Raw genomic sequence first — 14,850 nt, 5'->3', positions numbered from 1 at the left:
AAGGGTAAGGAACGTTGAAAGTAAAACTTTGAGTGATGCAAGTATGACTAAATTTACGAAAAACATTAGTTTCATTGTGTATGCAAGCGACTACCCCATTTGAGTGTATGGTGAATTCTGCCAGTCAGGTTGCTTGCGCAATACACTGTTTTTAATGCAAATGGCCCATTTGACTCCATTATTGTTTTGTCTATAAAAGTATGTGACATAAAACTTTTTGTACAAAAAGTTGCAAAAATTACGATTCAAAAGTTGTATCAATTTTTGTGCGGTTGGTTAGAGTCCTGCAAGGATTAAGCTGTACAGAAAAAAATCGATAAAATTTAAATATCATTATTTTTCTCATTAAGCCCACGATTGCTTACTAACAACGCGGAAGAATAACATTTTATCTTCCAAGGGTTGTGGTGTTTTGCTCATAATAGTATGAAATTTGATAATTATTTATATGCCCTGTTAACAACTTTCACATTTTGAATACTTTGTGATTCTTCGGTATTGTCATCAATACCTAATAATATAACTAGTATAATAATCTCTAGTATTTTACCAAATATCGTCCTATCTTGTGATCTAATTCTGTGAATATTTACTCTCTTGACTGCTCTTTTCTAAGCAAAAGTAATATACGACAATACTTTAGTAAGGTCTTTCTTAATCCTCGAAATAGTATAACGAGGTTCTTCAATTCCTATATAAGGAGATTTGTTATATAAGGCGGTAAAGAAATTGTCGTGTTTGAGCTTATAATCATTGATAAATTAACAGTTACTCGTTGTATTCCTGTTAATAAGGAGTAATGTTTTTGATGTTAATAGAGTTAAGTAAAAAAATACTCCTCCAATCATACAATACCCAAACAAGTATTATTAAACATAGTAAACATCAAACTAGGGTGGACAGACGGTGCACCGTTTCATTAATATTTTAACGTTCTCCAATAGCACTTTACATCGTCCCTGGAAGCGTGCAATTACTAACGTGCATTTGTAAAATATTATAGGAGAGTGATTTAAAGTATTTAGTAAGTAAGTATTTTTTTAAGAAAAAATATCATAACTCTAATTTTATTAATTATACGGAAAACTTTTTAGTTTTCTATAAATTTTTCCATATACATTTTTATTAAAAGCTAAAAAAATTACTTTAAATCACTCTGCTGTAATGTTTTCCAAATGCATATTAGACGTTTTGCCTTTCCAGAGCGTCCATATCTTTCTAAGTACCTTCTTGATGGACTATATTGAATTTTATATATAAAAATATTTAGAAACTTCACAAATATAAAAACAGTGTTTAGAAAGTTTAGCTAACAGTTTCTTGGTTTTAAAAAAAATTATTATAACGTCCATTCTAAATAGATGTTCGCCCCGTACTCTTAACAAGTCTCTATATCATTTAGTCTAACGACAAAGATATACATTTAATGATATAGCTCTACATACCCTTATTATACTACTTTTTAATCTATATGTTATTGTAAATGAAGAAAGGGAAGGAGATAATTATACACAATAGTTTTAGCGATGAATAAAAATATAAAACTTTCAGTAGAAAAGATTTACCATTTCAAGTACATACATTGCTGTAGATTGAATGTTATGATAAGAATAAATGTTAATACCACTCATATATAATAAATATTTACATCGTGTCACTAACGTTCTACCATGTATTGTAAAAGGAATAGGACAACCTAAGCACCAATGCTAGGTGTTCATGTCTCTCTTCTAGTACTCCTATACCAACGATTGGGTTCATATTGATTGGAATACTGCACACGAATTTACGGTTGATTATGGCGAGTGGTCATTTAAGATCAATATTGTGTGCCTGGAGTTCTGTTATAGAGTTTTGTTACGATACCTTTATAATCATACCTAATCAACTAGTCTTAATGATATTATTGTGTCGAGAAGACGACTAAACGAGATCTATCTGTGTTTCGATAACATTTCCTGTACTTTAAAAAATAGATTTATGTTTTATGTATACGTGACTCATTGTAGTAAAATAAACACAAAGATATATCCCCAATTTGTTTTATTTTCATCTGTCCCCAATTATCTATGGTACTCAATATGTACTCAATGGACGAAGTTAAAGAAATCAACACTTCTTTACATTCGATTCGAAAGTGATGTTAGATCAAAACCAGAGCGTCCCTGCCTGTTCTCCGCCCGACAGCCATCGAAAAAAAAAAATTTTTGTAATAATTACTGTCAAATAAGTACCTAATACTCGACCTAATCAAAAGACAATGTCGAGTAGGAAGCTTTATTCGCATCATGCTTCTTTTAATTTTGTCGAGTGTTACTTATTTCAATATAATCGTTTCGGGACTAGACGGCCGAACGAGTAAACTACTATAGACCGTTCAACGAGGGCGAAATTGAACAAAAAATGCATGCGAATGTGAAAGACTTTAACTCTGCCGTACGCTACACGACAAATTTTTATTTGAGATGCTATGAAAAAACATAACCCAGTTTTTGAATATTGAAATTGTTTAATGATATTTCAGCTATGCATCGTTAGGATAAGTTCCGATAAGTCGTACACGTTGACTAATTTTAAATGTTTTAAAAGACAATTTAATTAATCAAAATAATTCTACAATAAACTCTCTATAATGAGTTCAAAAACCGCAAATTACGACCAGCATAAAGGTAAACTGTTTTATTAGAACTAATTTCTTATCTTTGAAAATGTTGTTATTGCTTCGTAATAACATCCAATTCGATGTTATTATTACATTCAAATTTCGAACATCTTTGAAAAACAAAACAATTTGATTTGACCTCAATTCTAATATCAGTCGAGATGAAGTTTTATTCGAAATGAAATGTCACTAGAGTCTGGCAAACGAAAGTTGAGACTGAGAAATAGCGGCAAAATCAAAAAATCTGCGGGTTGCAACCCAGTTTGAACTGACAAAAAACTCACTTGATACTTGAACAGATTTTTACTATCCCAGTGTATATTATGTAAAAGGAACATGCATGGATGCTTCCTGTGGTACTATTTTCTTGCCAAAAATGAAAACGCGGACAACACTACACAGACAGAATCATCGACAGTGCTTATCGATGGAATTTATCGATACCTTCCACGTAAGTTGTTGCAAGGCAAAATAATTTTTTTGCTTTTTAACTTATATATATCCTTTGCTATGTAAATTATAAGTTCCTTATTTAAAAGTAGAAAATCACTTAATGTCATGTTTACTTTCAAATATGGTACCTGTAATATACATAAAAAAATGGTTATAATATTTAAGTTAAAAAGCAAAAAATGGTATTTTGACTTACAACAAATTACGTGTGAGGTATCGTTATATTTTTATAAATTAACTAACTTAACTCTAGTAATTTCCGGTACATTGCAAAAACTGTGATATTGTAATATCACTAGTGATTTTTTTAATTGCACGGACTTTTGTCAATCGTCTCCCTTTCATACTATAACGGGACAATCTTAGCTACACCATAATTTCCCTACATGTATTCAGTGACATTGTGGACAGATGAGGATTAAAGAATTTCATTAAACGATAACGCCGTTTATTTGTAAAATGTTAAAAGTTAGAGCATTGAAAAGGTAACATTTAGTGACATTATAATTACCCTGGTTAAATTGATAATTCTGATTTTGTAGAAAATGGAGACAATTCACTAATGTCCGTGCAATTACAATACCTCTACTGAAATTATAATCCCACGTGTGTGTGTGTATGCATATAAATAATAGAAATGTGTGAAGAAACATTCATTTATTTATTTAAGAATCATAATCGAAGTCACTGTCCAAAAATTCAGCCAGCAACGATTCTTCAGACTCACATGTTTCACTTTCTCCCATACTTTCTCATTTTCTGTTATGTGATCCCTTTCTTTGTATTTATTTTCTACGTGAACAACATGGTCTGTCATTTTTTTCCACTCCTCAGCCGTTATGCTTGCAAAGCATTCACTGATAAGCTTTTCTGTGTCAGCTGCAGATAGATTGATGTTCTTCTTTGCCACCTTTCTTTTAGCTAAACTCCATATGAGCTCAATGGGGTTTAACTCGCAATGATTTGGAGGTAGACGCAAAACTTCATGACCATTTGTCCTGAGAAGTTCATCAGCTTCATATACTGAGTCAGGATTGTGCTTATGTACTAAGCACAAAAGTCGTGCTTTCGTATGATACTCTTGAAAGTGAATGTTGTTCGAATTGAGCCACTCTTTTAATTCAGTCTTAAGATTAGCAGTTGTTGGGGCTTTATTCTTGCGAACAGTGTGATAACTGGCATTATCCATAACTATTACACTAGGCTTATTCAAATTGGATATAAGTTTTTGGGTAAGCCATTTATTAAAATTCTGTGAATTCATATCATGATGATAGTCGCTGTTTTTGATTTCGTACTAAAAACCAGAAGAACTTTTGGCACAAAACCATTCTCGTGTCCAGCATGCACAATTATATACCTTTTTCCAGATGATACTTTCAATTGCACCGCTGTTTGATGGCCCCTGCTAAGATTTTTTGGGTTTGTTGTTCTTGTGAACATGTGTCATCTAAATAGACAATTTGTTTTCCCGCAGCACGTTTTGCAGCAAATTTCTCGAAGATATCTATACCCATGCAACAATTTCATAACGCTCAATTAACAAGGAACGTTCATTTTTATTTTTATTTGTTACGGCAGAACTGCCTCAGTGGCCGAACGGTTACCATACCGGACTGTCACGCAGAGGTCCCAGGTTCGATTCCCGGGTCGGGAGAAATGTTTATGTGGCCTACATTTATTTCTCTGGTAAGTGTGGGTTGTAATTTGTAGTTGTCTATGTATGTTCATGGCACCCGCGACACAGAGTTTCCCTAGTGCGGGGCTATGTTGAGTGTTCGTTAAAAAAAATGAATTTACAATAAACTCTCGTAATAAACTATCTGCATGCAATTTTTAAGATTCTGCTTATTTTGGCCGTTAGAAGTGTCTATTTATTTATTTTCAACGGATAACAAGGAATTGTAAATGGTATGCTTACATTCGTTGTGAAATTAAGTGACGTACAATCAACAACATTATCCTACATATTACTATTAAAATTGAAATTAAAAATGACGTGTGTGATGGGTAAAGCAAAACTAAAACTAGTAAAAAGTGAACAAAAAAGAAATTAGCTCAGGGCTTCAATAATAGCTTTTTTAAATTTAGAAGCAGGTAAATAAAGTATGTCAATAACACTAAACAAATAATTGTACTGAGAAAGAATATAATCTACACCCTTAGTGACTCGCTTGCCAGTTCGGCAGCGCGCCGTTTTAAACAGCAGGTAGGAGCGCGTACGTCGTCGATGAACTCTCACGGGTACATTGTATTTAATGTTTTGCACAAGATCTGGACAGTCAATCAAATTGTCACAAAGTCTATGGAGTGTTACAGCTTGAAGAAGCATTCGTTTATTATGAGTACGAGTATGTTACCACATTTGTTGCAGTATTATCCGTTAACCATATTGGTGGTTAGACTGATGATTGATGTGACAGATGGCGGTTAGTTACAATGACAAAGAAAAAAGTATAATCAGGGTCAAAACAGTTTTGCATCTTATTGTTTACTCTTCTACTAAAGTTCAAATATTTTTATTCAAGTTAACATATTAGCAACGTTCTTTTGAATGAGGACTTCTTTTTTGATTGCGCTATCTGTGGCCGTGTGACAAGAATCTCTCTCGTGCAGGTATTTGGATACGAGGGGCACACCAGCCAGTGCTGCATGAACTGTGTTGGAGCACCACAGTCACACTGGGCTAGATTAGCATCCTAAACTGCCTTTTACTCAGCATATTTAGTGAGTTGAGTTTTTTAACCGACTTCAAAAAAGAAGGTCTCAATTCGACTGTATTTTTTTAACCAATTTTCATGATTCTTTTTTTGTTGGAAAGAGGGTACCTCCATAGTAATCCCATTTAATTTTGAAGAAAATTTCTAAGGGTGGCTGTTCACGCATGAATATTTATTTTTATAAATAGCGCGTAAATTTTATTATAAGGAGCAATTATTTTAATGGTTGATTTTGCTATTCTCCAATTCAAGGCATTTTTCTCTCGTAATATACTATGAGTATTGAGAACCGATTTTTTATTATCTCCTGGGTCAAGTTCCATTATAGTGGTGAGCTAGGGTAGTAAAACTTGGTAATTAGAGAGAATTTTTTTGAGGTCGGTTTTTTAGTACTCTGTACTGAGATTATTTAGGTACCTGATAGACCACATAAATGTGAGATATATATACCTATACTCGTATATTTTTGAGTTTATTCAATGTCACGATGTTTGACCACCTTTATCGTGCGCCTTGTGGTAAGCGGCGCAATCGAAGTAAACCCGAATTTCCGATCACTGGGGAAAATAAGTAGATATTAGGTCAATGGTAAGTATTCTATTTTTATCGCGTGCCTACTAGAGAGCGCCAGAGTATTGATTGCGAGCTTGCGCGAGAATTCCGCGGAATATTTACACAATTGACCATAAAGTTCATTATGTACAAATATCGTTACAAAAATTTGCTTCCATTCCGTTCCACCGCAATATAAATTGAGCCTTACTGTGTTCCGGTTTTGAAGGGTAATGGTGCTGGTGAAATTACAGGCATATGGGACTTTTCAAGTTATGTATCTCTCAGAGTGACGGGTGCAGTGGTAGATCTTTTTGATTTAAAGCTCTGAGTGGCACTGCATCTTTCAGGGATATGTATGTGGCTTACCACCACGCTTGTTCGTCCTGTCGCGTCGTCTGAGACATGCATAAGATACATATAATTTAAATAAATATAAAAATTAGACAACATCATATACGTTAACTCTGATTCCAAGGTAAGTAGCGAAAACACTTGTGTTATGGAAATCGGAAATAACGACGATACCACAAAAGTTCTGAGTGGCACTGTAACTGTTATGAACCTGTCCAGCTTTAAATCACAAAGATCTGAGGGGCACTGCCCCTACGCCGCGCCTGTCATCTGACATAAGTTGAGAAGTTCCATATGCCTGTAATTTCACCACCACCCTTAACCCTTCAAAATCGGAACGCAGGCTATATTGTTGGCGGCAGAAACAAGTGGCAGTACTTCTTTGGACGAACTCTTTCACGAGGAGCTCTACTGCTGCTAAACACTTACCACACTTACCACGTGATTTAGGCGATTGAAATCGAAAAAAGTATTTGGCGGGAATGTTAAAGTTTTAAGGATGTTTTACTATCCCCTTAAGAATAATCTCATGCACATACCTACACCTTCCCGTATTTGGTTTTCATATTTTATATTTACTTTTATACCTTTTATTTTATTTGTGTTTACGTCACTTACTTATCATCACTTTTTTTTGAATAGCTTACAATCTTGGTAAAATTTGATACTTAAAATATATTTACATTGTAATACTGCCTTATCAAACACCATTCTATTTGGCTAGGTGAGAGTCTGGAGATCTGTCACACAAGTTAATTCCTAGTATGGATTCCAGAGTAGCTATTTTTTTTATTATCTATCTACTTTATAAAACGTTGTAACCTTTGAAAAGACAAAATAAAAATTATCATTATATCAAGAAAGTCATCTAGCATTAGCGTTAGGTAATTTTCAGAATTATTTCAAATAGTGGAAATTTTTAAGTGAAAATTTCTGTAAAATTGGAAATATTGGAAAAATATAATACGAACACTCATATTAGGTATGTTCTACGTTTAGATATATCTTTTAAAGTTATGTTTAAAATTGATTATAAAGTAAAATTGTATAAGCCTTGCTAAATGTAATTTTTTATACCCAACTTGGCTTATTTTCACAAATTGTCTCATTGAGCTCAGTATCTTCAACTTTTGACAAGAGTCACTGTCATATGTGGTCGCCTCTCGCTCGTCTCGAGTAGATATACCAGGAACCCAGACACGACATACAGACAAGTCCGGTCGTGACTCTCTCGGTTCTTATCGAGCATTTTAAAAGCAATATCAGACGCTATTTCAGAACGTTGAACGTTAATTAATTTAACGAAAGATGACTTCTATCGCTAATCGTTCTGAAATTGTAGTCTAATATAGAGACAAATATTTTGTTACCTCTAATATTAATTTAGTGTGCCGAGTGTTCTCGTAATATTGATTTGTGTTTGTAGTTGAAAGATAAGCTGAGAAATGGCTGCGGGCGAAAGGCAATAATATTCTGAATTCTGCACTTGTATACGTTCCAATCATTGACAATTGTAAGTCAATGGTTCCAATGTAAAACTTATATCCGATTTCGAACTTATACTACACTCGGAAGAAAAAAGGCACAAGCGGCCAATTCAAAATTCGAAGACGAATGAGTTTAAAAATGTTTAGGTATTTGTGGTAACAAGGTTAGTAAAATTTATTCTTGATATAAATTAGTTTATTTACGTTAAATATGCACAATATTTTTGTGCATATTTAACAGAAAAAAAATTTAATTGGACATATAAAAAATACATTGATTTTCTCATTTCACTGTTAACAAAAAAATATATAAAAAATATGACCACTGCCTTTAAAAGGCACAATTAATTTAAATGTGACTTTTCACGCAACAAAAGAGCACAATTGTAGTCAGTTATGCGTTTTGAGGCATTTATCGGTCATTCTCAGACTAGTTAGTGTTCACTACTTAATTTCCGTGGCAATTTTTATTATTTAAGTATTCGATTTTTTATCGTGCAATATTATTTAATATTCGAATATTGTATCGTGAAATATATCTTTTAATAATTACATGATAATATACTTGAATATTTAAATAATAAAAATTGTCATGGAAATTAAGTAGTGAACACTAGCCCGAGAATGACCGCAAACAACTAATAAATGTAATTGAACTACATAATATGGATACATTTCCGTACATTACCAAGTAAAAGGTGTCTTTATATTAAAAAGGTCAAAATTGTGTATTTTTTTGTGGTAGAAAATGTGATTTATGATGTCAGATGTGCCTTTTGAATGTACGTACTGTAGATATGTCCGACACTTATAAAAATATTACTTCCTACCTTTTTTTTCCGAGGGCTACTATAGTTTCTATTTTTTATTAATGGTACAAGACAAATCACGCGATATGGCGCATACAGCATAAATAATAGCCGAAGAAATAATACGACACTCCCCTAGCACTTTATTTTATATTTTATTATATTTTCCTGTATACCTCTTCCTCCAAATAGTTTTAATCCTCTTTCACCTCTCGAATTCAGTTTCGAAGAACCCTTTTCAGCGACCACTTAAATGTAAGCTTTGCCATTCTGACGAAGTTATAAAGAGTAAATACGCACGCACATTTTAAGCACGGTAAAAAATTTTAATCAACTTTTAAAACAAGATGAGGTTCTTAATTCGTCTGGTTTTTTTTTCATAGTGTAAAGCGATAATATGTGAATCTATTTTTATGTTTTTTTTTTTTGAAAGAGGGTACCTAAGTAGTGGTCCCATTTAAATTTGAATAAAATATTCCGCCTCAAGGGTGGCAAACTAGAGGACAAATCCTGTTTCGCGCACTTACCGGTAACCGATTTCAATAAAACTTTGCAAATAGATTGTTAGCGTATCGTGACATTATATTATTTTATTTTTTTAGAAAACTTACTTTGCGTCATTAAGAATTAGTTTCATCGAAATAAGAAATAAAACGATAACATCATCATCGATATCAACGGAACGGTGACAGGCGGCCGCCATTACGAAAAGCATCTTTGACTAGAACAGACGTGTTTTGTTTTGTTTGGATTTATAGTGAAAAATCTTATAATATAATTTATAACAGTCACTGGAGTCTCATTTCTATGTCTACTTGGAAAGTTTACTACAGATCAGAAGTGGAAAAACCCTAGTGGTATAAATTGGGGGTTAGGGAAGCAGTGATATAATGGCGTAAGTAATGACGAAGTGAATCAATGATACTGGTATTAAGTACATTCGTTTTACATCGCACATGTATACGTATTGCGTAGTTTAAGCAGGCGCCCATAAAAGAGGGAATTATTGTTTATAGTTGTATTGTGTACGAGTATTTGATTTGCAAATTATTGAAAAAAAAAAGTAAGTACTTAAACGTTGTTTAAATAACGTAAGGTACGATTTTCAACAAAGATTTTCGATAGATTATATATTTTGGTGTGGCCCTCGGTACATACAAGAATAGAATACGATATTTAAAAAAAAATACTGTTTTGTAATGATAATAAAGAAGAGGTGTTTTGGTTACATATTTGCATCTACTAATTGACTGTTATTTCTTAGATGGATAAACTACTGAATACTTAAACATAAAGTGAGAGTGTGAGAGCAGATCGGTGCCAAGCAGTGCAGCCATCAGATGCTGCAAAAGTAGTGGTATCCATGTTTCTATGGGCAGGCCGTGTCCCGAGGGTGGCAAACGGTAGCCTATATGACTTGAGAATGGTTACATGGGTTACACTCGCTTTCAAATTTAAACTTATTTACATAAACTTTATACGCGTTTTTCCAAAAATTGACTTTTTCGCTTAGTGACGATATTGATTTCAACATGCGAATGAGTCATAGGAGAGCAGGCCGTGTACCGCGGGGTACAAACGGTAGCTAAGAGCCGTGTTCTTTGTATGGCAAGCTGTATTCAATAATTCATCCATTCGATCGACCGTGTCTCTCGGATGGCAAACGGAGACTAGAATTGGTGTGCTTCTATGAGCAGACAGTGTTATGTGGGTGAGTTGGTATTATATACTTAATTGATTTCAGCTCGTCTGTGATAGACGGCATAGTGCATCCAAGTAAATAAATACTATAGAAGACAATAAATTTAAGGTTCTCGTATTTGCTCGGCATCTGAATTGAAATAAAAAATGATATCTTACAATTTGGTGTACAAATAAATAATAATGGCTTATGATATCTATCACAAAAATGTAACAATAATGGCGAACAAATACTTTCATGTAAACTTTTAGATATTATGGTTTTCATTGGTTAAGATCACTTAATTTAAAATATATTATCATTTCATGGCATTTAAATTACCTATGCCAAGTCTAAGATGTCAATATTATATTAACGAAATTAAATGAAATATTTTGAAATGAAATTAATTATCTATGTAAAATCATGTTTAATGCACTCAGGTGATTTAAGTTAACTGAAAGTGTACTTTATTCACCCAGGTAAATTAATCCAATTGAATTAAGGTAACATACCGTAAAATTTACAGCTCCAAAGGACGTTAATATTAAGTTTAATACATAAAACTGGATAGAAAAGAACTTTTAAATATTAATCATATATAGTAGAATTGTAAATTAGTTTATAGATTGGCCAAAGTTAAATCTAATACAATTAGGGGACTGTTCCAAAGTAATATTTTAGAAGAAGCTAATGCCTACTAATTATTAGGTTAAGGCATTTCAGTTGTAATTTATTTTCGTCCAATATACGTTGGTAGTAAGGATGCTTATGTTTATTTCTTGAATAAAAAAAAAATGCACGCAAGTGGTTGTATCTATTAGGCGACAGTATGTCATTGCAGTTTTAATTATTTAATAGGTATTAAGTCTACAGTTTGTTAATATTTAAGATTGAATAGCCATTTTTCTATTTGTTCAATTGTCGTGTTGTCCTTGAGCGAAACTGACTTTAACTCCAGGGTTTAGAAGTTTGTAGATGCGACGTTTTAGGAGTATTTCATATTCGCTCGAGTTTATTGTCCTTATGAGTACTGCTGTGGCTGCTTTAAGAATGTACACGTATGTATATCTGGCGCATCCGAAAGATTTTTGATTCTTTGTGCAGATAAGCTCTGCATCATTGGAGTTTTACTATTATATTCATATTACATAAATTACATTATGAATTATATTAATCAGTTGTAATTAATAGTTTAGAGACGTCCATCTGGTTACTTAGTCTACGAGTTAGTTTTGCGGACCAGAAATCTTTTTACAGAGTAATACCAACGTTTTTAATTATAACATTGTTGTGATACTCGTCAGCAGTCATCAAATAGCATTGTATTTATTTTACGTGTAAATGTATTAAGTGACAATACTCTGATGTTACTGGGTAGCGAGATAAAAATCTTTAGGACCATAAATAATGGGTTATTTTCTACACTTGTTAATTGGCTATGTGGTATGTACGTAATATGTTATCAAACAGCTATTTGTACTCAATACTAGTATCAACAATAATAGTATCGAATACAAATAGATTATTTACGACGTATTTATTTGTTTGTAAATTATTACTTCGACGAGATCGTATTACTTTTATTTAGTGCTGTTTGAGTTGTTTTTAATGCTTTGCACTTACAAATATCTGATTCTAAAATAAAAATTCAAATTGACGACTTCGGTGGCCCAACGACTCGCGCTGTGGGCGCTGGATAAAAAGGTCCCTAATTCGACTCCTGGTAGGACCTTTTGGGCAAAAAACTTTTCTACATTGATTCTGGTCTGGGTGTTCTGGCTGGCGCCTGGTATGAATTCTGTTGTTCTGGAAAGTATTTCTTACTGAGCGGATGTGTCGCGAGTAACTTTTTCTTACGTGTTGATTTTGTGTTTATTCTATTTCGGGACGATGTCGCTGCTTTGCTAAAATCGTTGGCTCAGTGGTGGTCAACAAATCAGTGTGGTCTACAACTACATCGCTTGCAGAGGGCATTCCGCACACGCTCTGATACAGATTACGTTCTGTTTTCATTACGCGAGTACCCATTGTTGATCGGTTCTGACCCTCTTTTACTTTGTGATTTACTAAGCTGTAGTGAATTCCTCTACGGACTCAGAGAATTAGGAGATAATGAGTTCTTCGAATGTTTCGTGGTATGTTGTGCGGAAACAACAGACGATTGTGATTTTGCCTATCACCTTTTGTGTTAAAGTTGATCCCAGTAACCATAGATTTTTGTCGTTCGACTAAGCAGCGGCTGGATAATGGTCTTTGGTTATAAAGTTTTTGTGTCAATATAGTTCTCAATCTCGTAAGTGGCATAAATTCGAAATATCAGTGATCCCCCAGTGAAACCAGATTGTTTACGAGACATTATTTGGTACAGTCAAGAGCACGTGAATCTTAACACTTTGGACCGTTCGAAGTGAAACGGAGCAAAAGAGTAACAGAGATAAACAAACTTTTCTCTCACACGCGTCACACTTTTTGTGCTGCACTACGCGTGACTTGTTGCGTGTCGTATGGTGACTGCAAAGCAACAAAGTGTGCGTGGTCGAGTAGCAGTAGTCTAGTTGAGTAGGACTGGTTTTATAGTTTTGGCATAACTAAGCGAAAAGTGATAAAAATATACTTTGAACGTGCTCGTAGCTTTTAACACTTATAAGTTTGATAATCTGAGAGTTTTGTAAATTGTTTCTAATTTTTAATACTTATCATGTTCTTACTTAACTAACTGTTTTTCTTTAACATAATAATAATGTTATGTAATAAAATCAATAACTTACATTATTTGGATGGTATAAGATATTTGAATAAGAAAAGTTATATTGAAAACATATTATTTTAAACTTTCTAATTCAAGAAGAAAAGATGCGTTTAGGAATAATTTCATAGCAAAGTAATGAATAGCTAAAAATATGTTTTCATATCGAATTCTTAGATATATCTATACCTAAAAAAATAAATTTTATAATGTGCGCATAGTTGACTAAGAATAATTTTGATTTCACTGAGAATAGTGTTAAAACCGGAAAGGAATAGCTTTGCTTCATAAGACCAGGAAACAAATACCATCAATATCAGGAGAATACACTTTTAATATCTATCGATTTAAAGGCGTTGAGTATTTCGTTTGGGAGTTTATATTTTAAAAATTAATATATATATCTATCTGTAAGCGGTATGCAAAAATTACCTTAATTGAGATCATAGTTCAGATGCTACAAACCCGTGGTGCACCAGTACCTAAATGGCAGTAAAATTATATTTTCAACACATTTGCTCATAACGGGCTTCTTATTGTATCGCTTTTAGGCTCATAAACCTAGCTATTGAACACGCGTTTGTAATTATATTACAAAACGTGTGTGTAATAAGTATAGGCTTAACCGGATTAAGATGTATCTCACAACAAGGCCTATGTATTAAAACTATGCATTCTTAAATTATCCGGGTTATGTCTTTGAAATTAACTTGGTCTATTAAAAAAACAGCTCTAACCTACATATTATAAGATTCAAATTACAATGACAGTAATCCCAAACAAACAGGGTCACAGTTTTTTTTTTTATTTCTGTTTAATACGGTTGTGTAGTCTTACCTTACAAATAATATTTTTATTAATAAATTTATATTTCTTATTTGATGTGATAAATATAGAAAAACATACACAATATACACCTATAAAACTTTAATTGAATAAAATTACTTATTTTGGATAATATTTTACACGAATTTGAGTGAAATAAGGACATATTTATATTATTTCGCATTGGCTGTTTAGGAATTTCACCTAAGTCTCATTATTGCCGAAGCGCCTGCGCGCGCATATCCGCGCCGCGGCGCCAGGCGCAGAAAAAATAACTCTGCGCGCCAATTTCCATTGATACGTTCGAAACATTTATATACGCTGTGTGTTAGATAATTACCTAGGTGTTTAAAATGTCCTGCTCAAGCACGGAAGAAAACATTTTGATGGATTTAACACCGCCCGAAATCCTCACAGAGGCACAAAACGCAAGTGACAGTTTATTACCTTCGAAATCCAGAGAAAAATACATGGCTGCATATGAAACTTTTAATTAATGCCAAATAAAGCTATTTTTCATTTCCATTTTACTCAAGTTTGTTTCATTTTCCTCGCAAA

At 33.2% G+C, this 14,850-nt stretch overlaps 1 protein-coding gene across 1 annotated transcript; it reads right to left on the bottom strand.

Annotated features, from left to right (window-relative positions):
• Positions 1–3,776: 3,776 nt before the first annotated feature.
• On the bottom strand, positions 3,777–4,304 carry LOC113240452. Its single transcript, XM_026477767.1, has one exon. The coding sequence runs from the start codon at positions 4,302–4,304 to the stop codon at positions 3,777–3,779; it is 528 nt and encodes a 175-aa protein (XP_026333552.1).
• Positions 4,305–14,850: the final 10,546 nt, after the last annotated feature.

Source organism: Hyposmocoma kahamanoa, unplaced genomic scaffold (assembly GCF_003589595.1).
Source record: "Hyposmocoma kahamanoa isolate Upper Pololo Valley unplaced genomic scaffold, ASM358959v1 100021, whole genome shotgun sequence".
Taxonomy (NCBI): domain Eukaryota; kingdom Metazoa; phylum Arthropoda; class Insecta; order Lepidoptera; family Cosmopterigidae; genus Hyposmocoma; species Hyposmocoma kahamanoa.
The sequence above is the reverse complement of the archived record's forward strand: the minus strand, read 5'-3'. Positions and strand labels throughout refer to the sequence as shown.